General features: G+C 35.1%; 3 protein-coding genes across 3 annotated transcripts; 2 read left to right on the forward strand and 1 right to left on the reverse strand.

The window, feature by feature from the left end:
* The first annotated feature begins 4339 nt into the window (after positions 1-4339).
* On the forward strand, positions 4340-4918 carry LOC147411528 (uncharacterized). Its single transcript, XM_086432239.1, has one exon. It carries the CDS (start codon positions 4340-4342, stop codon positions 4916-4918), a length of 579 nt encoding a protein of 192 aa, XP_086288365.1.
* A 1580-nt stretch (positions 4919-6498) lies between these two features.
* Positions 6499-7886, forward strand: LOC147411529 (early nodulin-like protein 9). The gene is made up of 2 exons (XM_086449536.1): positions 6499-6879; positions 7192-7886. Exons 1-2 carry the CDS (start codon positions 6672-6674, stop codon positions 7662-7664), a joined length of 681 nt encoding a protein of 226 aa, XP_086305662.1. The 5' UTR covers positions 6499-6671; the 3' UTR covers positions 7665-7886.
* A 696-nt stretch (positions 7887-8582) lies between these two features.
* Positions 8583-26919, reverse strand: LOC147411530 (protein disulfide isomerase-like 5-4). The gene is made up of 15 exons (XM_086449526.1): positions 26704-26919; positions 23713-23803; positions 23107-23201; positions 21016-21073; positions 19483-19667; positions 19302-19359; positions 17913-17953; positions 17697-17771; positions 15562-15618; positions 11490-11556; positions 11120-11266; positions 10605-10829; positions 9155-9316; positions 8979-9056; positions 8583-8890 (listed from the first exon to the last, which is right to left on the reverse strand). The coding sequence occupies exons 1-15, from the start codon at positions 26742-26744 to the stop codon at positions 8813-8815; spliced, it is 1458 nt and encodes a 485-aa protein (XP_086305652.1). The 5' UTR covers positions 26745-26919; the 3' UTR covers positions 8583-8812.
* Positions 26920-27141: the final 222 nt, after the last annotated feature.

Consider the following 27141-nt stretch of genomic DNA (forward strand, 5'->3'; position numbering starts at 1 on the left):
GCATTGAAGTCATTTTTTGGGCTAGCCGCAAGGGGCATGTTTGTTGTTACGACAATTATTTCTGTCATTTTAATGGTATAATAATAATGATCTTTAATTTAAACTTTAATAAATCAATTCAACCATACACTTATAATTCACGAAAAATCTTATAAGCAACATCATTACTTACAATTGATCGAAACGGAAATAATTATAAAATGAAAAACAAAGATAAAGGAAAATTTTCCATACCTTCAATTTTCAGAAAAGCTGATTGCTATCTCTTGAAACGAAGAAGAAAGATTCAAACTTGTTTGAACTCAATGATGAGAATGAGCGTTTTGGGTGCATATAACTCTGGTGAGAAGGAAGCACTAAAGCTAAATTTGATTCATACCTTGCTTGGAACTTTTCTCTGGACTTCTAAAGCAAGATTTGAATTACCGACCTTTTATGGTTATAACAATTGAAAGTATGTCTAAATAATATGCGATATACATAAAGGATAAGAGTCGAGCTGGAGTGACCTCAAGCTGAACCTCATATCCCACTTCTTGACGTGAAAGTGTATGAAAACCATAGATGCATTTCATTGAGATACGAGTGAAAAAACATCTATGGATCATATCCACTTTCACATCAAGAAGTACGATATGTGGTTCCAGCTTGAGGTCACTCCAGCACGACTCATATATAAATGATGCCACACTGACATCTTATAAATGTAAATAGTAAGAAAATTATTATTATATTATTTTTTAACCTTAAAAAAACTAAGTTCTAAAGGTATTATAAAAAATAAAAATAAAAATTATTTTATATGTAAATAAATTATCTAAATGATTTATTATTGTAAAGATCTATGGCACATATAGTTTTATCAAAAGTTAACATACACATTAATAATTTTGGTATTATTCTTAAAAGTGGAAATAGAATAATGAATAAATATGATTGGTTGGAACAGGGTATTTTAACAATTTTGTAGATTTAGACAATTTAAAAAACAGTTTGAATTCTTTCCCTTAATGCAATGGTAAAGTGGCATCTCATGCCTTGCTTAACTCCTCTTTTGTCCATAGTATTTCACTTTACTTTTTATCTGGCTTTAAGGGACAATATCATTCTGTTTGAACCTGACCTTTATTTTGCATGGCAAGCAAGTAAAGAATATTAAAAGAAGTATTTTCAGATAGATCAAAGGGTATACCTATAACCCACTAAAGATTTACCAATCAGAGAATCAGAAATTGGGGAAGTTTATGAGCTCTCCTACTTATTTACATATATACATATAGGGTAGCGTTCAATGGCCAACAGTTTGGCAAACATTTTGGCAAACACATTTTTCAAAACATGGGTTAGAGATCTTGGAATGGGCTGCTTTTTGGTGAGGATGATCTCTACGGTGAGGAAATCATCATCACCAAAAATCAGCCCATTCCAAAACTTCTAACCCCATCAAAAATGGTTTACAAAAAATGGACGGTTCACGATTTTTCAACTTGTAAACTGGGACTAGAAGTTTTGGAATGAGCTGATTTTTGGTGAGGATGATCTCCTCACCGTAGAGATCATCCTCACCAAAAATCAGCCCATTCCAAGACCTCTAACCCATGTTTTGAAAAAATGTTTGCCAAAATGTTTGCCAAACTGTTGGCCATTGAACGGGACCCATACATATAATAAAACACAGCGGTGGCTCCCACTCCAAGTACCTATAGTGGAGTAGGTCCACACTTCCCCAATTTATGACTCCAAATGATCCCTTACTAGGCCCTTTCTCCACCATAACCCAAATAACTCGAACAAGCTCAAGCTACATTTACTTTAATACAAGCCTCCCTTGGAGGGTTCCAACAAATCTTCAATAGCTACAAATTGACGTCTAATTTTTGCAGTTGGTATGGATGGTCAATCTCAAATAATTGTTATCTGCCTTAGGGTGCTGAATTGAGGCCAATTCTACTGGCCATTTTGGTTACTTGCCTTGTCAAATGTTGAGTGCTTTATGATTTGTCACCAGACACGTCTATTTGCACACATCAAAATGGCTCATTGAACCCGCTTTAAATGATTTTTTTTTAAAGATTAATTACCTTTTTGTGTTTACTCAATGCACCCACCAAGACCTACTAAACAAAAAAAACAACTTATTCTTCTTCTCTCTCTCTCTCTCTCTCTCTCTCTCTCTCTCTTCATATTCATCTCTTTTGAGTTCTGTGAGAAGTTGAATCAATAAAGATTAGGGTTTAGGTTTTTATTCATCAAGTTATCTTATTTCTTTGAAATTTCTTTTATATTTTTTGCATTTAATCACCAATGAAGATGAAAAAATCATTATTTAAGTCTCTAAAACGATGATTTTGGATCTAAGAGCTCAAAGAATTTTGACAAATTTTATTTGGTAGGTTAAGACATAACTTGTTTTAGCAAATTCGGAAGGTGTATCTACGGAATATTACCAAGTAGATTTTGTAGGTACCTACCAAACAAAACTTCCTACTAAATATTACAAAACTTATTCTGTAGGTACTTATTGAACATCATAAAATATATCCGGTAGGTACCTAAAGAACATTACTTTCTCATGTAAATAGCTTCAACTCTATATAAAAAAATAAGTAAGATCAAAGCTTAAAATCTCATTGAAATCTTTCTAGATGCAAAGAAGAAGAAGAAGAAATGAGAGAGAGAGAGAAGAAGAAGAAGAAGAAGAAAAAAAAATTCATTTGGTACCTATAAGGTGGGTGTAATGAGAATTAGACAAAAAATAAATGAACTAGGTATGTGCAATTAGACATTTTATCTTTTAGGTGGGTATCACGAGTAAGTGAGTACAATAAGTCATTTTGGCATCGGCTAATAGAGCTATCTTTTGCCACTAGAACATATTAAGTACTAAGTTTTTACATACATCTTCAAAATATTTGAAAAAAAATCTTGAAAATGACTTTTTATTCTTTCGAAATGGAATCAACAAAACTCGATTGGAAAGTCGAAAATTCAATTTTTTTTAGACGAAAATATTAGGTTTAAATAGTTAAGGTAGTTTCAACATTTTAATCGTAAGAAGCGTGGCATGGAGAGTAGGGTTCATGGACTAATTAGAAAGAAAAGTTTTACTAAATAGACAATTAAGAGGAGCCCTAAAACTTAGGGACTAATTAGAAGGAAATCCCTCCATCAAGGTCTTTCAAGTAATTTTTACTATATCTTATGTACTATAGTCCATACATCTAAACTTAGGATTTCAAAAAATTAACCAATTTTGAACTTGTTTTTGGCCAAGTCAAAACTGCAAAGAAGTCTCTCCAAGTCCGTTCTTTTTTACTCACCGATTCAACTTAGATTCAACCAAATCTTAAAAACATGGTGTTAAAATTTAGACATGACCCTCCACATTTTGGTTAGTATAAGAAATAGCCCTTTGTTTTTAAACTGAGAAGATGCCCCCCTTACTAGGGTTTTGTCTTAGAAACAAGAAGAAATGACCAAAAAGCCCTTGTCATCAACCTCTAGCCATAAGCCCATATAACCCTTAATGTTTCTCTTAGAAAATGCCATCTTCAAACTGTTAAAATGAGGTTTTCGAATATAAAAAAAAAGATAAATCTATATAACAAAATACAATGATGGATTCACTTTTTTGTCTCAATCTTTGTACCCTCACAAAGAAAATATCACAAGAATTCTTCTCTCTTCTCCGATTTTTCTAGTACACTCCATTTTTATTGTCTTTCATTTTTATTCCGTTTTCAAAAAAATCATTTTTATCACCCTTTTCAAAAATATTTTTTATCGCCTTTCCTCTTTTCCCCCTTTCTTTAATAATACCCCTCTTAAACTCTAGTTAATAAATAAAGAAGAAAATCATATATAAACGTCAGAGGCATATAACACAAGCCCACACATGTCAGCGGCTGAGACTGTTATGGAAGGGGAAAAAAAAAAGAAATAAATTGGTCTATACATATGTAAGACAAAATAAGGAATTATAATGACTTCGGTTAAACCATCCCCTAGGCTCAAACAAACAAACACTACATCCACAAAATCCTGAATCAAAATAGATACCTTTAAGCGTCCAATAACACAAACCATTCCCCTTAATACAATGTTATATGATCCATCCTAAAACCATAATTCACCTACAAACAATCCCCAGGTCCACTTTATTCTTCATCTTCAACAACAACCTGGTTATGTAGCTCGATCAAGTCGCTCCGGGTTCAATCAGATTCTAGAATTGTGACTTGATCTTGCACCCAGTGGTGCGGTCGGCCTATTTACTTGTTAAGAAATTCTGAGAATTCTACTCTCAATCCTAAAATAACTACATTCCCAACAACCCAAGATGGTGTCAACTGGTAAAAAATCTCACACAGGCCTCAAAATTTGTTGTGCAGTTACTGCACTTGTATTGGTTATTTTCTTAATAGTTTTGGTAGTTATGCTCCTCACCATCTTAAAGCCTAAACAACCCAAAGTCATTGCACAACCAATTATCCTCAAAGAAATAAAAGTCGAAATTTTCCCTGCTCTAAAGCTAAATGCGTCATTAGCACTTGTGGTTACAGTTAACAATCGAAATTATGGAAGCTTCAAGTATGTGGACACTAAGGCTTATATTAAATACCGTGGGGAGGTCGTAGTGGAAACTCCTATTGAGGGCAACATGATACCCGCTCGTCGGAAGCACAATATTAGCGCTACTATAGAAATTATTGGTGATAAGTTGACATCGAATCATTATTTTTGGGATGATTATGATTCGGGGATTTTGAATTTTACATCGTTGACTACCTTGCATGGAAAAGTAAGCGTGTTTAAGATCTTGAAGATGCATGCAAATGCTCATTGTATTTGTGACATCTCTGTGTTTGTTCAATCTCGGACGGTGGATTCTATATGCAAATCATATATTAAGTTGTGAGAATTTGTATTTTTATTAAATTTTTCATGAGTTAATGTAAATTATAGGCATTTGAATGGGAAATTGTTCCTGTCAAAATCATCATTTTGTTACTGATCCATTCACCCACTTGTATGTGTACTGGTAACAGTTATTTGAGTAGTTTTATCAAGCAAATAAATGTGTATCCTGTTAATCAAATCCTGATCCATAATTCCATACGACCCGATAAATCATCGAGTTGCATTTGGTAAGCCTTATACACATAATATATCTGGTGTGATATATTTATTGAACCTATTATTGATTAGTCACCAGGAAAAGTACCACACACTTGTGTTGTGTAAATGTCTTGTATTTTGTTAGCGGTATGCTTAGTTGCAAGGGTGCAGAGCCCCTGCCCCGAGTTTTGTAGGATTATGAAAAAGGCATTTATGTTGAATAATTTATCAAAACGGTACAGTTTTCAAAATTAATTATCAAAACGGTAAATTGTAGCATTTAATTTTGAAAACGGTAATTTTACCATTTTTGAAATTAATATTTTTTACCAAAACGGAAAAAACAGTAAAATGTAAATTTTTTTTACCGAAAATACCCTTTTTTGTTTTACATATGTATTTACCATTTTAACCTTAGAAATAAATTAAAATCCAACTAAATCTTTCTTTTCTTTTTAATCTTCCCAACACTAAATAGAAATATGAAAGAGGAGAGGATTTTTTCATAATTTTAGTCGAAAAATAAAAAAGGGTATTTTCGATAAATAAAAAAAAATTCTATTTTACTGTTTTTACCGTTTTGATAAAAAATATCAATTTTGAAAATGGTAAATTACCGTTTTCGGAATTAATTGCTACAGTTTACCGCTTTGGTAAATAATCGAAATGTGGTGCATGTTTTGGTAAATTTGCCTAAGAATTTTCTAATTTTAGGGAGAGACACATTTTAGCAACTCCGGATTTTATAAATAGAGATATCTAAGACTATAAAACTTACACACAAAAAATAGTGATTGTTCTTGATCTAATTTTTGAAAGTAGGCACACTGCCAAACCACATTAATCCTTGGGTTTTGTGCAGTTTTTGTCCTCTTAGTTGTTTTGTTATTTTTCACATCTCATACCTAAATTGGGTGGTGCAGGCAGGGCAATTTTGATATTTCGTGTTGAGAGAAGTCTTGGGAGATCCCTTGTGAAATCTTTCTAAAATGTTCATCAATCGCTTTCATCTCATCTGTGGAGAATCATGTAGATTTTATTGTGTTTTCCTTTCTTCTTCTTTTTTTCTCTTTTTTTTATTATTACTTTCGTGGTTTCATTTTAGTTTGTCGTTCACAATACCCAATAAACCCGAATTTGTAGTACCAAAGCCCTGATTCATTTTGGTCGGGTTTTTTGGTTTATCAGATTCAATCTCCATTTATCTGACCTGATGCACAAGGCATGAATATTATTAACATGTCCAAGAAAAGTATCTCAAAGACTTGTAATTGAAAAAGATTGAAAGTAGATGCAAAAGCACACCAGAACAACCCCAGCCGACTTCATGAAATGGCTATATACTTTGCGCTAGAAACTAAGGAAAGAAGGAAGAATAACAAAAAGAAATAAAAGCTTCACTATCACAAATTTTAAAGTTCATGTAGAGAGGCCTACAAAAACCTCAAACATGGTCCTCTTCATGTCACCTCTTCAACTTCAACCAACCTGAAATCCTCTGTATACTAGAAACATCCCATTTTCTGATCACAACACCCATTTGTTCTACTCAAATGGCCTACACCATCTTAAGCTCACAACAACATAACAAGGCATTACATGTCTTGGTGTTTTTCAGTCTTGTATTGCTGATGCAAAGAGTTGGTGCAACTGAATTCAAAGTTGGAGGCTCAAAGGGGTGGGCTGTTCCAAGTGACTCTAATGCACTCAGCTACAACCAATGGGCAGAATCGAATCGATTTCAAATCGGAGACTCTCTATGTAAGTTGATAACCTAATTACATCATAATCAACATCATTTTTAACCAAATTTGATCAATGCTTATATAGCACATATGTTCAAAAATATGGATCATAGCCAACTTGTTGGATGGGACAGCCATTGGAACAATCCTAACCGTCTGTTAGGTCTAACCATACTAATTACCATTACATTTTCTTGTTTCAACATTGGTTATAACCAATAATTATGTCCATTAATTGAATATTTTTAACCGATCTTTTATTCTGAATTAGACTTTAGTTATCTTTAAATAATCACATTTTGGTTGAATCTTTTATTTATGTTCGCAGTGTTCGTCTACCAGCCAGACAAAGATTCGGTACTTCAAGTAAACAAGGAAGACTACACCAACTGCAAGACAGAAGCACCCATTCAAGTTTTCAAGGATGGAAAGACTTCAATTAAGTTCAAACAATCTGGTCCTCATTACTTTATTAGTGGAAACAAAGAGAACTGTCTCAAAAACCAGAAAATGGTTGTTATAGTCTTGGCAGACAGAAGCAACCAGTCTTCGAATTCAAACCAGACAAGTTTGGCGTCTCCTCCACCTTCAGGTTCACATGATATCATCCCATCTCCAGCTCCTATTGGGATGGAGTCTCCTCCTCCTTTCGGCGCTATTGAGATCGTCCCATCACCAGCTCCTTCTGGTGAGGAGTCTCCTTCACCACCACCATCTCCAAATGGAGCATCTTTCATGTTTGTGAGCTTCATCACTTCTGTTGGAGCTCTTGTTGGTTCTTCAATTACCTTAGTCCTTTAACTTGCATGAGTTATTACCAAGGCTTGCATGAGAATTTAAATATAATTTTTTTTTCCCCATCTTCACCTCAGAGGATTTAGTGAGGTTAAATGATGGCTTGGTTTGTTACATTTGTTGGATAATAAGCTTTGGCAATCACATTTATTACTTCGGTTGATGTATTCTTGGATGTAGATATAACAATACAGTTAATGAATAAGTGTGGTATTATTCGTGGTGTGATTCTCTGGCTCTTCTCTTTGCCTTTATTCTAATCAGTTTATTAGATCTTTCCATTTTGATTTAATAGATAATAATAATCTATGGGGATCCTCCTTAGCTCTGCTTTCTGGGCAGAAGCACACACCAGGTCCATGCAAGGTGGCCTTACCATTTCAAATGTTGCGACAAAACCTTTTGATTTTGACTGAAATCAAAATCAAACATGTACCCCAACATATTAAAAAAAAATTCTCATAATGTTTTTAAATATTTCAAAAGTTTTGATCAAAACCATTTTAATTTTTCTCCTAATAAAAAATATTACATTTCATATTCTTGGAACGTTCTAAATATTTCCAAATGTTTCAATCAAAACCATTTCAATTCTTCTCCTTACCAAAATATTACATTGAAAGAAGATTTTAAACCTTGGGGGATTTCTTACATGATTTTTATATATGGAGGAGCATAATCCCAATGATGAGGATTTCTTAAAATACTTTGGTTTCCAAAGTCTTCAATGCTTCAGGAATGCTCATTCTGATTCTTGTCTTACCTTCTAAACCCACCAATAATGAGTAACAATATAGCTATAAATAGAATAATACCCTAAACCAAAGGTCCACTGCCCACATCAACACATCTGGAGCTTGTCAAAATGTAGTAAGCATTGGCCTTTAGCCATATAGCATTGTTTCCTTGAACTAAATTCCTTCATTATTGAGATCAGACTCCATTAAATCATTCCTGTACCAACTGGAGTTTGGTTTCAATTAAATTCCTGATCATTCATTGGTCGGCCTAAAAAATGAGAGGGGTGCTACAATAATCTCAGAAGAAACATCACCCTAAGTACAGGGATGAGAGAAATTTGAGATTTTCCCCTTTTTCGTTTTGGTTTAAAAAAAAAAAATTAATATTCTTCTTACATTAAATTTACTATTCTATCAAAAGTTTTTGCCCAATTCAACTTTCTTCATTAATCTCATCGTGTTGTGCAGCACTGAGTCCAATATCCCAGCAACCTGAAATCCACAGGAAGAAGAAATATTCAGAACCATTACTTATAAACCATAACTAACTAGAACAGACAAGATTAGAGAATGTGCCAACCGTGAAAACACCCCCAATAATAGCGCAGACATTTGTGATGAAGTGAGAGAAGGACCTTGAATTTTCTGTCACTAGGACCTGATTTCAGAATAAAAGGAGTTAAAAAAAATGGATAGAAAAAAAAAAAAAAAACACACTTCTCCAACCCATGAAATGCTGAATGTATAGATGCTAACCTGCATAGGAGAGAGCTCAAAATGAAATTTAACAGCAGGAATATGTACACTCTGGACCAAACTACTGTGGGCTGTGTACTCGTACTCCTCAACTGATTTATGTTCCCAGCTAGATCTTCTGGAAATTACTTCAGTCTTCACTATTTGAAGGTAGTGCTCAATCTGTGAATTCAAGTACAGAAAGTTGTGAGTCAAATTACTGATCTTATTCGGTCATATATTATCTCATCAAATCTTTCTTCTTCCAAAAAAAAAAAAAAAAAAGGGTTGGCTGAATGTATCCTGTTTCGCCATTCAATTCTGTCTAAAACTGTGTCTTAGATCCACTTAAAGGCCTGAAACATCAAAATAATGGTCACATACCAAAGAAATTCCAGATGACACCACTAGGAAGAAAATGACTTGAGCATTTCTCAATCCCAAGGGCCTTTAACTGTTTCAATAGAGTGTGGCTGTAAGCATCTAAATGACATCAAGAACCTGGCCAACAAATTTCTAGGGTATTATTAAACAAAAGTGCCCTAGTTGGTACTCTCTTTTTTTCTTGTCTTTCTTCTCTTTACTTATGTCAATATTTACCCCACAAAAGCTTTTAAAATTGACTCCAACTAGAAGGCTACCCTAGAATTCAGACAAGGACTCAGTTACATGCTATGAAGGTATAAGTCCACCAAGTCTTTGATTAGAGAGGTTTCTGCATGAAAAAGGATTCAAAACGTTTACCAAATAGTTTGCAAATTTATGCCTCATTCATAGCTTCAGAAAAGAAAAACCGAGGGACCACCATAAGAACATCAAAAGAATGAGAACTCTAAAATTAATTCAATGGTTTTCATAATGAAACCTATTCTTTCCATAATGGCACTCAAGAAAATTCAATGAGTCCCTTCTTTACTTCTTTTTTTTCTAATTGATTAAAATATCAAAGCGGGGTTTTGATCCCAGGTCTGTGGTATTACCACACAGTCTTTACCACCTCACAGAGGTGGCAACTTCTGAAGGAGTATCTATTTCAATTTCCTAGACTCCTTACATCAGGATAGGAGGATTGGAAGAAGCCCCTGCTCCCTAGTTATACTGTACATGTCATAGATTCAATGAATCTTTTGAGTCTAACAATTGATCTACCTACAACATTTCTCTGGATCGTTCATCACACTTTTGCATGACGAACCAAAAGAATGGGATGGAGCAGATGGTAAGGCTCATCCAGAATAGTTTGTTTCTGTTCTGGAAGGATCTTCTAGGTTGTATCTGCCATGCCATGATGGTTCCAACCATCCTGCACGTGACTTCCAGTGACATGAAAAGCTTGGGGAGGGAAATAAAATAAGCTTCTTTTCATCTTCCACTCAAGAGACAACTTACCATTCCCAAAGTATAAAGAGTCTATCAACCACATCCCAGGAAAGCAAGCATGGATCAAGAGAGATAAGGTCCCTAAACTTACGGTAACATTTGCATTTGCATCACCATGGTGATTAATGTATTCCCGACCATTCAACCGATCAATGCTTCCACCAAGATATGGTGTCACTCGCTTCACTTCAGCCAACAACCTCTGGGGAATCTTCTTACCGAATGAAAGATGGGAAATGACATGAGACACATTCACTTGAGAAGCGTCAAAAGAGTGGGCTCCTGAGTGGGCTGAGATGACAAGATTGCCTGGAACCTGCACCATACCATACAAGGGCAGTTCAAACTGAGATCCTAAAATTCTCATCCATGTAAATATTTAGAACATTTGCAGCCACTTTCCAAACAGTTCAAATGATAACGGGTTGCTGGGATGAAGGAAAATATATCACAGGATTCAAAAAGATAATTTATCAATAAAATCCTATATAAATAAATGAAAGGTGAAATTAGACTAGTTATAATCATATTGTTACGGGAGAACATTACTTTTTAACTTCATCACACATTGTGACCTACAATCTATAAATAAAACAAGTTTTTTACCTTCTTAACTCGCACAAAACCTTCTATTCTACACCCTCCTGACAGTGGTGCAGGCCTCTTAGCATTTTCTGTTATATTGTCAGATTTGTTCTCCAAGGCAAGGTTATGAGACTCCATTGGAACAGGTGCAACCAAAGCTTCCATTGTCTGCAATTGAGAATTTAGATCAAGCAGTGGTACAGTCCAAAAGAAGATGATTATGCTACCCCAGAGCTTATTATTAGTTACTGGTTTTGAAATATCACATGTATATATATTTTTCTACAGTCTCCAGTAACTGTAGTCTATGGATTGAACCTGTGCAGAAAACAATCCAACACTTGGAACAGAATACGGAGTACTGCTAATCAAACAAAAGATGTATGCATACCGCAACTAGGCTATCTGTATCTCGATCTCCATAGTAGGATTCATGATCGTGGTGTCCATGAACATCCCTGTGTTGGACAGACAGAAACTATTAAGACGGCCAGTTATTGAATAATAAAACCAGAGAACTAAGTCAAGAACAGAAATGCATTATGAAGGACCTTCACACTTGTGACTACTAAATCAAATCAAATTAAAAGGATAACAGTTAAAACATCACGATGATCCCACCGAAAACTAAATGAGAAGACCCATTAAGAATCTAGAAAATATCAACAACATACTCTCAGTCTACATCTTTTTAAATATATGTAAGTGCATTTATATTCTCTCTTCTTTTGAGATAGATGAATGATAGTCACATCAAGGCAAGGAAATCTCCTCCACTTTATCCACCTAGGTTTGATTCTATGGTTTACATACTATTGTATCCCATAAGACTAGTAATTATATACAATTGTGTCCAAGCATCCTTCTAACTTGGGATTTTTTCTTACAAATAAAGAAAATTTATTGAAAAAGGCCATGGTTGGGGACTTGGGATGACCATCCCCGAAATGAAAAGTATAAGCAAAAGAAGGAGAAAAAAAAAAAAAAAGGAAGGGTCATTGAAGATCAAGCACCAATAAAATAAGAGCCCAAAGAATCCATGATGATCTCAAAACACGAGCTCTCCTTAACCTCAAACAACCTCACGTTCCTTTCCTTCCACACACCCCAATGCACAACAAAAGGGATGATGTTTGACAATTACCTCTCGAATGCTAAAAAGCCATTTCCCATTGGGGGCCAGCTCTCAAAAACCACCCAAATGGTCTTCGGAATGCACCCCAATACACCAAACAAACCAAGAAAATGAGACCAAACTCTCGAGGCCAGCACACAATGCAGAATTTTCCCCATCCTTTTTGCACATACTACAGAAATTTTCCGAGATAATTCCCCCTTAGCACATTATTCATAGCAAGAAGTTCCCCTTTAACCGCCGCCCAGATGAAGAGAGAGATCTTGGACAGGACTGAAGGACCCCACCCTCTACTGCTAGAAAGCTCTCGAAATATATGATGGGGACATCAAATCTTGAAGAGTAGATTTTAATTTTTATTTAGATTTATGTTTTTTGGCTTTAATTTTATGTTTTTTGGGCTTATTTTCATGTTTTATTGACTCATGGTCTTAGTATAATATTTAGGGACAGTTTAGTAACTTTAGTTTGTTTTTTATTTAAGTTTATTAAGGTGGTTGGAAAATTAAGAGAGAGAAAGTTACGAAAAGTAGTTTATTTATTTGATATTTTACTTTGACTAGGATTCTTGATTTATTTTCTTTATATAAATTGTATTAGGGGTTTTTTATGAATATAAATAAAGATTTTGATGAAGAAAGAATGTGTTTCTTTCATTGAGTGAAGTGAGTTCTCCACCATTCTTGGTGTAATTTCAAGAAACCCTTGGTGTGATTCCAAGGTTCTATCTTTCTATCAATTTCTCTCTTTTTTCTTCTGATCTTTATTTTTCTTTTTTATTCTTTTATTTTTCTTGATGTTCTTTTAGTTCTTTGTTATTAAATCATTTTCTTGATTCTTAAAACCCCTTTCTTGATTCTTGAAACCTAAAAACCTCAACCTTTAATCATTACCCTATAAACTTTAACCTTTAATCCCTTACCCTATAAACCCTTAACCTTTAACCCTTTTCATCTATCCCGTCATAATTGCGGTAAAAAAAAAATTTACTTTTGGATTTACCCTATCCTAACCCGAATCGTAAAACCAATCTCAAATCCTTAATCCTTACCCAAAGTCCTAAACATAATTCTCTGAACCCCAAATTTTCTTGTCTCCCATCGCTATCCTACATCAGGTTGATAGACAAGGAATGGTAAAACGAACAAACCGAAAATAATCCCTTCTTCTCAAGCACCCAAACTCTAGTGTCCCCACCCTCCAGGTTGATGACCATTGAGTCTGACATGCTGGCTAATTTTGAAATGGACTCCAACTCCCATTCTTTGAAGGCGCTCTCATAAAGTCAAAATCCCACACCACCCTTGACTTTACTGGGCCAAGAAATCAGGAATTGGGACCCCTTTTTTTAAACAAACTTGGGAATTGGTCATTAAGAGAGAAGGGACAGCACCAACGATCTTTCCAAAAACAAAATAATGGAGCCACTGCCAACCCTAAACCTTACCTAGTCTTGAAAGAAAGAGTGAACCTTCTGAAAGGAAAAGCGCACACGACGACTCTCCCAACCGAATGATTTCTCACCAAAGTTAGCCACAATCACCCTCCTCTATAAGCTAAAGGTATCATACCCAAACCTCCACAACCACTTTCTTAATAAATCCTGATTCATCTATCTAAGGTTACCAAATCCAAAACAATCATTCTTTTTAGGCTTGCAAATGCATTAAAATTTCCAAATCCCTTCTTTTTTTTATAAGTTTAATTAACTTCAACGTTCCTAATCCCCTGAACAACTTCTTTAATTTAACCTCTACGCTCCTGGGGATCAAGAACAATGAGAAGAAGTAAATCAGAAAGCTAGACAAGGTGCTTTTAATTGGGGTCAACTTACCCCCTTTTGACAAGTATCGAGCTTTCCACAATAACAATCTCCTACTCACCCTTTCCAAAATCGGGTCCCAAATGTCTTTACTATTACATGGGGCACCCAATGACAACCCTAGGTATGAAGAGAAAACCCCAAATTGACATCCTAAAGTCACCCCAAGCACCTCAATGTTGTCCACATTCCCAACTACAAACACCTTTCTTTTAGAAAAATTCATAAGGATACTGGGTCAAAGTATCGTCCGACAAACTAAAAATATGAAACTATTGGACCCCTCCCTTAACCACAAAGCCAGAGACATCCTTATTCACCACTGCCTTAGACACCATCCTTTCAAGAGCCTCCCATAATGAGGAACAGGAAGGGGGATACTGGGTCTCCTTGCCTTAGTTGGACTCTTGATTCATGATTTTTGCTTCCAGCTAACTTCTTCCATTAGAGTCGCACTTTGAAATTGGGCTCTAAGGTTGACTCCTGAAGCCCTTTTCTCAACTGACAAGGGGCTCACGTCTTCCTTCCTGTCAATTGCCTTCAGCTACTTGAGAATATAACCTTTCCTCAACTCTACTTTGCCAAATGTCTCTGAATTCCAAAGCTTCAGCTTGTCCTTAATCGCTTTTGTTTTTAAACGAAAAATGACACCTGGTTTACCAGAAGAACATAGCTCACTCCACCACTTCTAAATCATTTCCACAAACTACTTCTGACATTTGTACTACTTCCAAGTTGCAATAACTGCTTCTGACAGTGCTGCCAGCACTAAGGTCAATTAGAATCACGCTAGGATGCTCCATCAAATAGATTTCTCCTTGGGATTTAAAACCTTAATTTAATCATCAGTTAGTTTTATAAATCACCATAGCAGATATAAATGAATCATGACTATATACAGGGAAATTTCTTTCATGATATAGAGGAAAGATTGAATACCTCCAGCTAGGAGAATGATTTTCTAAAATTTTAAAGAAACAAGGGAACAGGTACTAGGTCAGTATTTTTTTTCTTTTTTTTCATTTCTTTCTTTTTTCCTTTTTAATGAACCATTCACAGCCTGCAGGCACATGCATGTCAGGTGATACAAACATACTCTCTTTCTCCATTTCTAAGTTGCAATCCAGTAAACATAGATAGTGATGTGGGGACAGGCCATAAAAGAATGAAAATTACTTAAGTTCTTCTGATTCTAAATGAGAACCAAGGTCAGTAGGGAGCAAATACCAAACAACAAGAAATTTAAAGAATGAAAACTCTTTTCTGATAGGTAATTTGAGATTTATCGTAGATAATCTAAATTTTATATGATATCAATATGAACTTTTCTTTTGACAAGTCGTTATATAATATGAACATTTTATACAGTATGAACATGTGCATGACATTACTACAAAATGTTCTACTGTTTACATAGACAATCCAATGGCCTTTAAATTATTAAAGTGGTAAAGAGAAGTGCAGGAAAAAGAACAAAATTTTCAAGAAAGAGAAAGTGCTATTTACCTGACATCACTTCCTTTACGAAAAATCCGAATGGAGGGATACCCCTGGATATGATTCCTGCACATCCATCATAAATTCATGTTAACCTCCACAAACAAGAAGAGAGACAAATGCAAACATATTGTTTGAGGAAAGGGCCAAAAAAGTCAAAGTAAACAGAAACCATTATGAAAAAGGTTCACAATATTTCAATCTCTAGACATATGCAGGAAGAAATAATTTTAGATTCTTTTAGTAATAAAGAATAAACAAACTTTCCTCGCTAAGGAAAGTTTACTGACCCCACCATTGAATTTTAATTTCAAATTTGGGAGTTCGGTGGCCATCCATTTTCAATGCCTTGGATCAAACCCCAAAAGGTTCTTTTTTTTTTTTTAATTTGAATTTTTCTGTGAAATCTAGAGGGTTGTGATGTTGGATGTCCAATGTGATAATCCGTTTGGGCCCAATGACCCTTAGTAAGATTTGAAATCTTAGTAAGCCAGGCTAGCCTTACTCTAAAGAATATCATATGAGAGAATGATTTTATGTTTCTTTCAGGTCACAATATTCCATTCTCAAATGGCACACAAGTATCAGCCTACGTCCCAAGTTTATTTCTGACCACTAATAGTTATCACATAATAGTTTTCCCACTAATGCACAAAAAAAGATTCTTTGCAGTGGTTAAAAACAAGCAATAAGCCAGCCACGCTAATGGCTCGTATGACACATATCAGAGATTCAAGGCCAATTAGCTTGGTTGGGTCACTATAAAATTTTTTGTCCTAGTTGTTGGCATGCAGGTAGAAAGAATTCATCAGCTTGATAATTGATCCTCATCAAGGGCTTTCATCAAAGGGAGACAAATTTCAGATAGTGCCCTAATGACTGTGCTGATTTTACAAATAGATCGATTGCTCCAAATAGAGCTATCCATGGGCAGGTTCAAGCCAGGCCTGGGTGAACCCTAACCCATCTTAAAGAGGCAGACTCTATCTTAGATAAGCCATATACCCCTATTGGGCCTAAGTTAACTAAGCCCTAACCCGGCCCTAACAAGTTCGGGTCAAATAAAAATGTCTAAAAATTAGGGGTGTCATAAAGAATAAAAATGTCAGTGGATAGTCGAAAATCCAACCCGAATTTGATTCACATTCAAAAAACTGGATATTATCTGAAAATTTCGTACATCAGATTCAGATAAATTTTTATATTTGACTGGTTTTTGGATAGTACTGCATCCGTTCGGATAATATCTTAATCCAAAATATTATATAAAATAGAGTCAGGTAAGCATATTGAGATTTTTCTTCTCTGGCAGCTACCTCAGCCACCTATATACTTTTCTTTTTTCGGTTTCATCAATAAATTCTTTTACCAATAAAAAAAAATGGTAATGTTCTCAAGGTCAGCACAAATTTGGAAGAGGATGGGAGAATGATCTGAACGTATGGAGGGAAGATGAATGACTTTATCTTCAGGGTATAGTCCTCTCCGCTACCCATTAACAAAAGTTTTATCCCATATCTCTCTGATATTCCTCATGCTTGGTTGTTCCTTGGTCCAAGCAGAGCATAGGTTCAATAACCAAGCTTGGAAAAGAGAATGAGAATCTCGTTCAGTAAGATGCTGGGGTTTTGGTCTTTCTACGTTTCAAGTGCCACTCCTTTGGTTAGTACTCCAAATTTATTTCTTGTTGGTTCGAAGTAATGCTCCTAGGTGTAAGCACCGCGAGGTGTGAAGCGATCTCATACCAAACGAAACGACTTTCACTTTCCATAACCAAAATGAAGTCGAACCTATTCCTGCAATTGCGGTTTTTCTTCTAGGACTCGCTACCTCTTTAGTTGCCGCCCCCTACTCGCTAAGATAGTCCCAATTTTATCCATATCCATGAGACCAGTGTTGTTTAGAATATCATGCTGCAAGGATATTTAGAAGATAGACAAAAGACCACCCAAAGATCAATCACAGGCCACAAAGCCTGGTTTCATATATTCAAGAACTGCAAGTAAATTGAGAAACACAAACATTGCATGAATGGGAAAACGGATGAAATTTCAGATCACTCCTTATTAACAACAGAATAAGACACAAAATAAAAATCTGAGCTAATTCAGTTACAGACGAATACAAACTGATCTATAGAATACCTTCTGCACAATTCACTCTCTTCAGTGCAATCAACCTTGGCTAGGAGAATACGCCCATCCAGTTCTGGATCATATCTGAAATATGAAATTCCATGAGAGTCTCGTATAAAATTCCACCAAATTAAAGCAAGTGAATCGATAAAGTAGAAGTGTATAATTTAGCATATTCATTTTTGAGATACAAATAATAATAATAATAGATGAAATCAGAAATACCTTTCTCTTATTATTTTAGCTGTCTTCTCCCATGAAGGTTTCTGAAACATAGAAACAAATTTGAGGCAAACCAGAAAAAACAAAAAACAAAAAAAGAATCAATGTTCACAATAGTATAATGTAAAATATATATATAGTTTCTAGAAGGAAATTTGGTTTACTAAGAAACGTATTATTTTTAAGCACGTATGAGTATGAGTGATTGGATACAAAACAATCAATTCAAACCTGTTGAGGTTTAATTGACTAGGTAAGTTGAGCCAATAGCTCAATCTATTAACTAAAAGAGCCACTTCCATTACGTTGAGGGGTTGATCCTACCTCACACACCAATGAAAAATGTGGAACATAAGACAGTTAAACCTGTGTGTGTTTCAACATCCTTGAGATAAAAACTAAATATCATAGACAACGAATTATTGCAAGTAGATCATAAAAAGTACAACTTTTCAAACAAAAACATGAAATGGAATCTAACTCATGTTAAAGTCTTGTCACTGTTAAACATCAAATACTTAATTTGTGTACAGGAGCGAAACTGAGGCACTAAGACCTTCAGCAGAGTCTAGGTGGTTTATTGACATTCCATGTGCAAGCCCAACTAAGGCATACTGGTGTGGAACTAATTGATCTTCTCTCTGGTAAGTAAGGATAACTCTAGGGTTAACCTTTTTACCTTGGAATTCCTTCCTTGAATCAGATTAGAGGTGTTATGGGCCAGTATGTAAAGATCGACTGGGACATTAAGAACTGGAGAGTGTAGCAGGATAGGAGAGTGACGACGAGGATTCAGTACAAAGGGTTTTGTCTAAGATTTCGGTTTAGGAACTGAAAATAAGGGGTTTCATGGGATGTCAGGGACCACATGAGCAGCACAGGAAGATGGACAGGTCTGAATTAGTTGGGAATTGGTGTTAGAAGCAGTGTACATGATAACAAGATTGAACGATCAGGTTAATAGTGCTGAGATTTGAAGCAAATAAGAAAATGAGGGAGATAAAAAAGAGGGATATGACTACTCGTGATCTATAACAAATTTAAGTGGACTGGACTTCATGTTTAAGTGGGATCTTGTATGTGCTGAATGGTATTTGCTATTTTTTCCTCCTTTATTTACTTTCTGCTGTGTAAACAAATTTTCATCTTCATATATCCAAAAAACAAATACAATGAAGCAAATTTCAAACAAAGCAACAGCCATGTAAGAAGTAAAGAATAAAGAAATTAACTTATCAGTTAAACAACTACAGTACAGGAAAGTTTGTCTAGGGAAAGTTCTTGTTTGCTAATGTGAACACAGGTTAGCTGTTCCAGTTAAGCAACATATTAGTGTCTTAAAGCAGAGAAATTTTTAACACACGATGAAGACTAAATACATAGAACTATTACCAAGCGATTACTCCAGGAGCACCAAGGAGCAAAAAAATTGACAACCAAAATTGGATACCTGCAAAAGAGATTATCATTGCAAATCAAATAGAGGCATCAGTTCCACGGAATTCAGCTCACAGAAAGGAAGACATCCATACTATACAATCACAGGTTTGAAACTCAGACTCAATCAACTTACTGATGTGCAAATCTGTCAAAACCATCAGCAGTTAGTGAAACAGAGCCTTCACCATATTCTCCATCAACCTCATCTCCATGTTTAATAGCTTTCAGAACTGGTCCGGAATGAAACTCAGAACCAGTTGGTTTTAGATTGTGATCTATGGAAAACTTACGGATTGTTTTCGTTATATTCAACCTGTTCTGCAGACAAAAGAACTTGGATTCAGGTTATGGCTCACATTGAATTCAATAGAAAAAATTGAAGTACATAGATAACCTTTAGTGAACAAGAGTTTCAAAAGATGGTCAGAAAACCAAAAAGAAACTAATGATATATCAAGCAGATGTATCTAAAATAAAATTTTCAAAATGAAGTGATTACTGAGAGAGAGGTGAGAGTTTTGTGGAGTACTTACTAAATCTTAGTCGTATACCCCTTTGTCCTTTTTTTCCTAGATTGATGGATGCAGGATGTGTGGTTATTGTAGCAGAAACTACATATGGTAACCATTGGGGAATAGAGGATATAATGTGCAAATTCATGGACCTCCTTATGTGGTTGAAGATCTTAAAACACATGTAGGTATTTCAAAAGAGAGTAATAACAAAGGAAAACACTTTAGGTTGCATTAACATCGATAAATAAATTTGCAGTCAGTTAATATGGCCACTATTACAAGTTTTTCTATGTGACAAGGACATGAACATAAGTGACAGCATCCAACACAGGTGCAAGGTGTCTAGCATGGTGCCATTGAGCAGCCCAAAATGCTAACGCATTTTTTTACATTATTATAATATTATATCTTATCTAAAGAAAATATGAAAGATGAAAACATCAAAGATGTGGGTGACACAGCAAATTTCTAAAAAGTTGTCCTTGTTACATAGGAACATACGAAAAGTAAAAGAAAATCTTGGTACGCACCATACATAATAAAAGTAGTTTTAACATACCAAATTGTGTTTATTTTTAAGAATTTGAATATTTAGTGTATGGAAGATGAAAACATCAACCTTCTTGCAGAAGTCATTTTCTATAGGATCATTAAAATAAAGGTAAAACTACCTTACTTGCAAGGATATGTGCCAGGTGTAATAGTGTATTAATGTGTCTGACACAGCAAATTTCTAAATGGTTGTCCTTGTTACATAGGACTTTTCTACTAGAAGCAAAAGGAACATACGAAAGGTTAAAAAAAACTTATCCATGTACCATACATTTATCCAATAACTTAATTAGTATGGGTAGATGCATAAGAGGTCAGACCATCAAACTATTGTAGTTATTCTTAGCAACTTAATAAGGTCATTCATGGAGAATGGGATACACCAGGACTCTTTTGCCCAGAAATGAGTACCAGTGACATATTGCAAGGAAAGTGGAGGTTTTTTTTATACAACTATTTCCCCTTTTTAACTTCCGTATGCAGTTGCAAGCCTTTGGAGCATCTAAAAATGCTCAAAGAATTCAGAAACAAAAAAACTATATGTTCATCACTATTTCATAAACATCTATAATGATATATGCTGGATAACGAAAACTTACGGTGCCCAACACATCGTTCACGTCAACTGAGGCAAATTCACATGAGAGTGCTGGAAAACTACAACCAAAAATTTGTCGGTCAGATTACAAAAACAATAAAGGAATTCAGTTAATGTAGCAGAATAATATTGAAAAATGTTGAAGTCAGAAAATTTGATTGAAAAACCGCACACATTATTACTTTACAAGTGACATCACTTGGAAGACTCTTTTTAGAACAATGAATAGACAGAACTTCAAACCTTGAAGTGGGTCCATTTTAAGTTCAAGGGAGGAATTCCCAGCTTTATATTCCATATCTTTGAAAAAAGAGTTACCAATCTCAACTTTTAGAAGATTTGTGGGTGGAGAGTGGGCGGCTCAGGATTTTGGGTTTCCTAGAGCATTCAATGATTGGGAGACGGAAGAGGTCAGGAGATTAATTGATGGAACTTCGATGCTCATGGCGGATGAGAGAATGTGGATGGCGAACAAGGAAGGAAGGTTTTAGTGCAGTCTTTCTACCATTCTTTGTGTGGTAATGGAGAGGTCTCTTTTCCGCATGTTGCTATTTGGGGACCAAAAGTGCCAAGGAAAGTAGTGTTCTTTACTTAGACCATGGCACTAGGTAGGATCCAAGCGGTAGATTTTTTTATGCGGCGAGGAATGTGCAGGGTGAGTTTGTTGTGCTTAAGTAATGGGGAATCTTTGGATCATCTTCTCATCCATTGCAGGTTCACACATGATATTTCAGTTCATTTTTTCAAGTTTTTCGGTGTATCAACTTGCTTGCCAAGAGCAATCCGGGATCTATTCACTTCTTGGCCCTCCCTTTGAAACTCGTTCCTTGGTGCAAAGAGGTTGTTGCGGAGCATTAATCCATTCGCAATTTGTTGGGGGGTGTGGATAGAGAGGAATAGACATACTTTTAAGGGTAAATCGAAAGATTGCAAGGATAAAATTATGTCTATTTTGGGTCTTATTTTCTTCTGGTCAAAAATTTATAAGGAATTTAGGAGTGTATTTTTTAAGGATTTTATTTGCAATTGGGATGGGGTTTGTTGTATTTCTACTGAGTAGTTCCTCTCTGTAAGGTCTTAGCTTGGTTGGTCATCGCGGCCGACCTCACCTTTTCTATTAAAGAAATACTACTTATCAAAAAAAAAAAAAAAAGTTTAAAGTCCACTATTTAAACAATATGAATGCCACGTCAGCTGTATTCTCTGTTATTTTTTCCTCATGTATAAGGCACTGCTTCTAATAGAGAATTAGCTCCACATTATATGATATTACCTAGGCCTTCCATATCAGTAATAACTAACTCATATCTGATCAATTTATTCAAGTTCCTAATCAAACATATAGAACTAGAACAGGGAGATGTGCTAACTAGGGTGCTTAGAATATAAATCACTGTATTGTGAAAAGAAAATTCTAGGTCAACATGGTAAAAATAAAAGTCACTATCATTTATTTCCCAGTATTGTCAGATACTAGGAAATTCACTATTCATTTATCCTCCAAATTTTACCACTTTTTTGCTGGATTGCATCATTATAATGTGTTGAACGATCAGAATGATCTGACCATCCATGATGACCTTACCATGATCCATTGTGATCCACAAATCACAACTAGATCATGGCTCGCCCTACAATGATCTCGAGGTGGATCTTGAGAGCATCCAAAACTTTAAATCTTGCATCCAATTCATCGTGATTTAAACATCCCTAATTTCAAAATACTAGTATAATGTTTAGGTGAGTCTGTGCATATCTGTATTTTGGGAAAAAGGAAAAAAATAAATAAAAAAGAATAACGAATAGAAGATGAATCATCGCCAACATGAGGGAACTAAGATTAATTAATTTAATGTTAGAAGTAAAATCTACACAGGCATAGTCACATAAGACATCCATATGTAAAATCAAAGCTTCTAGTGTTGCAAGCCAGAAAATATAAAACACACATGACGCACAGTAAAATACATAATGATGTAGATGATGATACTGATGACAGCAGATAAAAAGAGATCACAACTGAAAGGTTTCAATCTTCACATGCTAGAAGAAACAAAAATCATCAGATGTCACTGATTCCATATAGCTGTACCTGATATTTAATTCAATTCGTAAGAACTCCCCATCCAAACTCTTATCGACTACAACAGATGTAGATGTAGTCACAGTCAAATAGTCACTCAGTTCCTGGAAAACAGAAAGCATAATTTACTTCCAGAAATCACCACCATCATCTATGCATTCCAAGCTTTGATGTCGACAATATGAATTCTAGTTTGTGTTTCAACTCCATCTTGAGCCATGTAAGAATCAACCAAATGACTTGGAAAGAAAAACAGCCTCATTACGTATATCTTGAATAATCATAAAAAAAAAAAATACCAGGGAGCAATGTGAAAAGTTTGGGTGAAAAACAGGGGTAGATAAACTTTAAATATAAATATAAATATATATATATATTTACATTTAAAGTTTATCTACCCCTGTTTATATATATATATATATAGAGAGAGAGAGAGAGAGAGATAAATAAATGGAGACGACAACAGGATTCAGTTTCTCGGATAAACAATGTAATATGCCAGTAAACCATTGGATCAAAGTTGAGTCCAATATAACAGAGAATGTTCTCCAACATATAATAAAAAATAAAAATAAAAACCTTATCTCAAATATAATATAAGCAAAGAAACAATACCATTCCAAATAAAAACATCATTGACAGGGCTGCTACAATGGATAATCCTGCACCGGATAGTGAGGCTTCTGTCAAATCTCTGGGAATTTTCCTGTAGAGGAAAAAAGGATGTGTGAGACACAAATATACAACTTATGTCAAATTATAGAGTTATGACCCACAAGGAACAAATTATTTTAATAAACATATAAAATAATGGAGTGCCTAATAAGACCACCAATATACAGGGGTCTGGCAGGTCAATTTTTAGAAGATTTAGTGCAGACTGGCTTAATACTTGGGTTTCCAAGAAATAAGGTGGTTAGTAAAACAAGGTCATAGGTATTAGATAGAGAGAAAGTTTACTAGGAATCCAACAAAACCAGCAGAACAACGATTACATTAGTTCTGAAGAAATTGGACTAATCAAGATTTGGTCTGGAATTGATTTGCATCATAGTGATGCCAATATGCATAACCCCACCAAGGAGTTGAATGTTGTCCCTTTCCTCCACTTCCCTGTTTGTGGCATTTTGTGAATAACCAATCAACTGGAACCTCTCCTTTTTTTAACCTCTTAGACTTCTCCTATACTTCCCTTCCTTCTAGAAATTGGGCAACTCAATTGTTTTTTTCTGTTTGCAACTCAATTGTTTTCAGACGTGATTGTATGAACTAGGAAATTATGTTTGGGATGAAGAAACCATTTTGGTATATACCTTTCAAAAAAAAAAGAAACCATTTTGGTAAATGAAGAAACTTTTTAAGTACCGAATTCGTGTATTACGTATGCCATTTTGAACATGTATGAATAAATAATTAATGTAACCAACTAATCAAGACATGGATGATTGTGTGGGTATTTCTATGGATGCACTAATATATTTGGAACATATCAAGAAATAGATACCGAACCAATCATAATTCATTTGTACTACTAAATGAATATTATATGCAAATTTTTATTAGTGAATACTACTATTTTACAAAAAAATTCTACAAGCAATTTATAATTTTCTTTTTACTGTCTTTGTTCATATCTTGCATCTATATCACCACAACCTCATTGATCACTCCATCCCTCCGATGAATGCTCATCTCTCAGTTGACCCAAAATGTCTTCTCCCTACAATAAAAGATCCTCCACTGTCAAAGATTTCAGATATCAACCTCCCAATATTCCTTGTTAACAGCTTGAAAATTTCATGTTGTCCACATCGTCTGATCTTGAAGAACAACCTTGCAAGAGGCCACTGAGCTGACCTTATTTTTGTTCAAGGATACCAATCTTGGTGTTATCCACACACCAAGAGGATAACGATCATGCCCAAGAACATTTGTTAATCTTGAATCCTAGAAGTTCATTGCAAGCATCATCAATGGAAAGGCCCAACATTTGCTGATCCTCAAGATCTAAGAATCTCATGGATCATTAAGATCACTCTCCTGGTGCATTGAAAATACAATCACACATACACCAGATCATCATTGCATGACCTCATCATTTCTGGCCTCATTTTTTGTCTCGTCAAAAAAAACAATATAAAAATTATTAAACAAAAAAATAAAGGCAATGCATACAAGACGGTAAGCCTGATACCCATTATCGCAAGGCCTTTCATCAGACTAATCTTCTTTTGGGCCACACCCTTGCAAGTTTTAAGTGATAGAACCCATCTACTTTCTCCCTATTCACTTCTCTTTCCTAAATTTATCCTTTTTGGTTCATTGATACCCTGTCTCGTCATGGCCCAAAAGAGGTCTCATATGGCTCATACCTAATTGGCTGAGAGCAACTTGATAAATCCCTCTAATTTGACCCTCTAAATCTTTTAAGACCAAACTCACTTTGCCCATAGAGGCCAAAGCTCCTTCTAAGGCCCAATTGAGAATATGACCAATGATCAAGCCCATGATAGAGCTCACATTGAGCTCCTTTATTGGTAAATAGGAGATTATTTGATCAATAGATTATTTTTGGATTAATATTTATCTGGTTTCAATCTAAGCCTAAACTGATCTTAGTCCTATTGAGGCCTATCTAAGTTGAGCATATGATTCCTCGTCTTCTACATATATGGGCATATCATCCAATAACTCTCTCAGACAGTAATTGTGAGGAATTCTTCATTTTAATCAACGACATACAATTGGCAACAAGATTTATCAACATATATCATCATAAGGCAATGCAACAGTGCTTGTGAACACAATTTTTTTTTTTTTTGTATTCTATCTTTTAGGGTCAACCAAGGGACCTTCGTAACCCATCCCATCTGAATTACCCAAAAGTTTGGGGAGGGAAAAGACCTGAATACAGAGCACATGGGAAATGAGAAGCAAGAATCAGAATACTGGTCATTACATCAAGACGCAGTCATTGTGTTTGCAGGTCTACATAGAAACTTTGTTTCCAACACTAATAAATAAAAACAGTCATAAACAAGTCCAGACAAATGAGAAGGGTAAGATTCCGCATATCCAACAAATCTAGGATACCTAAACGAAATGTATATCACTATCAAGTAAATCTGTGACACTTCTCACAACACTATCCATCGAGTCCTTTTTAATTAAAGTTGGCCAATGTTTGTAATTCACCATCTATGCAAGGGTGGCTAATGAAACCAAAACCAAAGGAGCTCAATCAAAAAAAAAAAAAAGATTCAGAAAAACTACTATATCACGAATTCATACATATCGAATTTAACAATGACATTACGAATACAAGAATTCGTCCAAATTAAAATGAAATTTTGTGCTAGAAAAGAAAAATTAAACACTCTAAATACAACAACAAATCGAAGTAATAGAGAAATCTAGATAAGAAGAAACAGTAGCAAATATTAACCATTATATATTTCCAATTATTCGATATATCAGATCTAAGAACTAAACAACCAAGCATAAGGTCATTTCCAGAAGATTAATCAAAAACCAAACGAACAAGTTTCAGTTTTACATAAATATTAGAAAACAGAGATGAATTTGAGAGGAAAATCTAGATCTGACCTGTAAAAATCGACTGATTTGATCTTACTACTGGAAATCATGGTTGCGCAGAGAGGGAGGAAGAGAAACAGAGCTCAAATTCTACACGTCTAGTGCATAGGAAATCGATTTAGAGAGAGATCCCAAATCTCGAGTTGCTTTTCCACTTTATATGGAGAACGAAGAGATCTCTGTTCTCTAAAATGGCCCCGCGAATGAAGACAGTGCAGGTTGATAGTCGAACAGCATAATGAGGACTAGTCTAAAGCGGTCATGGATCCATGGGCCCACATGATGTATCACTTGGACCAAAATTGGAAGAATTGTGGGCCCTAATGAGAATGTGCCACGTGGCATTCTTATGAGCTCACAGACCATTTAGCCCACCCTTCTATAGACCTAAACAGTTAAAGATGAGCCCTGTTTTTTCGTTGTGCATGAAAAATTGGGTCCCCCAAA

Source organism: Akebia trifoliata, chromosome 1 (genome assembly GCF_017979445.1).
Source record: "Akebia trifoliata isolate Shusen 1 chromosome 1, ASM1797944v1, whole genome shotgun sequence".
Lineage (NCBI taxonomy): Eukaryota > Viridiplantae > Streptophyta > Magnoliopsida > Ranunculales > Lardizabalaceae > Akebia > Akebia trifoliata.

What these genes read in the sequence shown, in the direction of transcription:
- LOC147411530 (XM_086449526.1), bottom strand. Translation starts at nt 26,744, where the DNA reads ATGATTTCCAGTAGTAAGATCAAATCAGTCGATTTTTACAG. An exon ending in TGAACGATGTGTTGGGCACC is followed by an intron (nt 19,668 to 21,015) that starts GTAAGTTTTCGT and finishes TTTTGTCTGCAG; the next exon opens with AACAGGTTGAATATAACGAA. An exon ending in GTTTTGTGCGAGTTAAGAAG is followed by an intron (nt 10,830 to 11,119) that starts GTAAAAAACTTG and finishes GGTATGGTGCAG; the next exon opens with GTTCCAGGCAATCTTGTCAT.
- LOC147411529 (XM_086449536.1), top strand. Translation starts at nt 6,672, where the DNA reads ATGGCCTACACCATCTTAAGCTCACAACAACATAACAAGGCATTACAT. An exon ending in TCAAATCGGAGACTCTCTAT is followed by an intron (nt 6,880 to 7,191) that starts GTAAGTTGATAA and finishes TTATGTTCGCAG; the next exon opens with TGTTCGTCTACCAGCCAGAC.
- LOC147411528 (XM_086432239.1), top strand. Translation starts at nt 4,340, where the DNA reads ATGGTGTCAACTGGTAAAAAATCTCACACAGGCCTCAAAATTTGTTGT.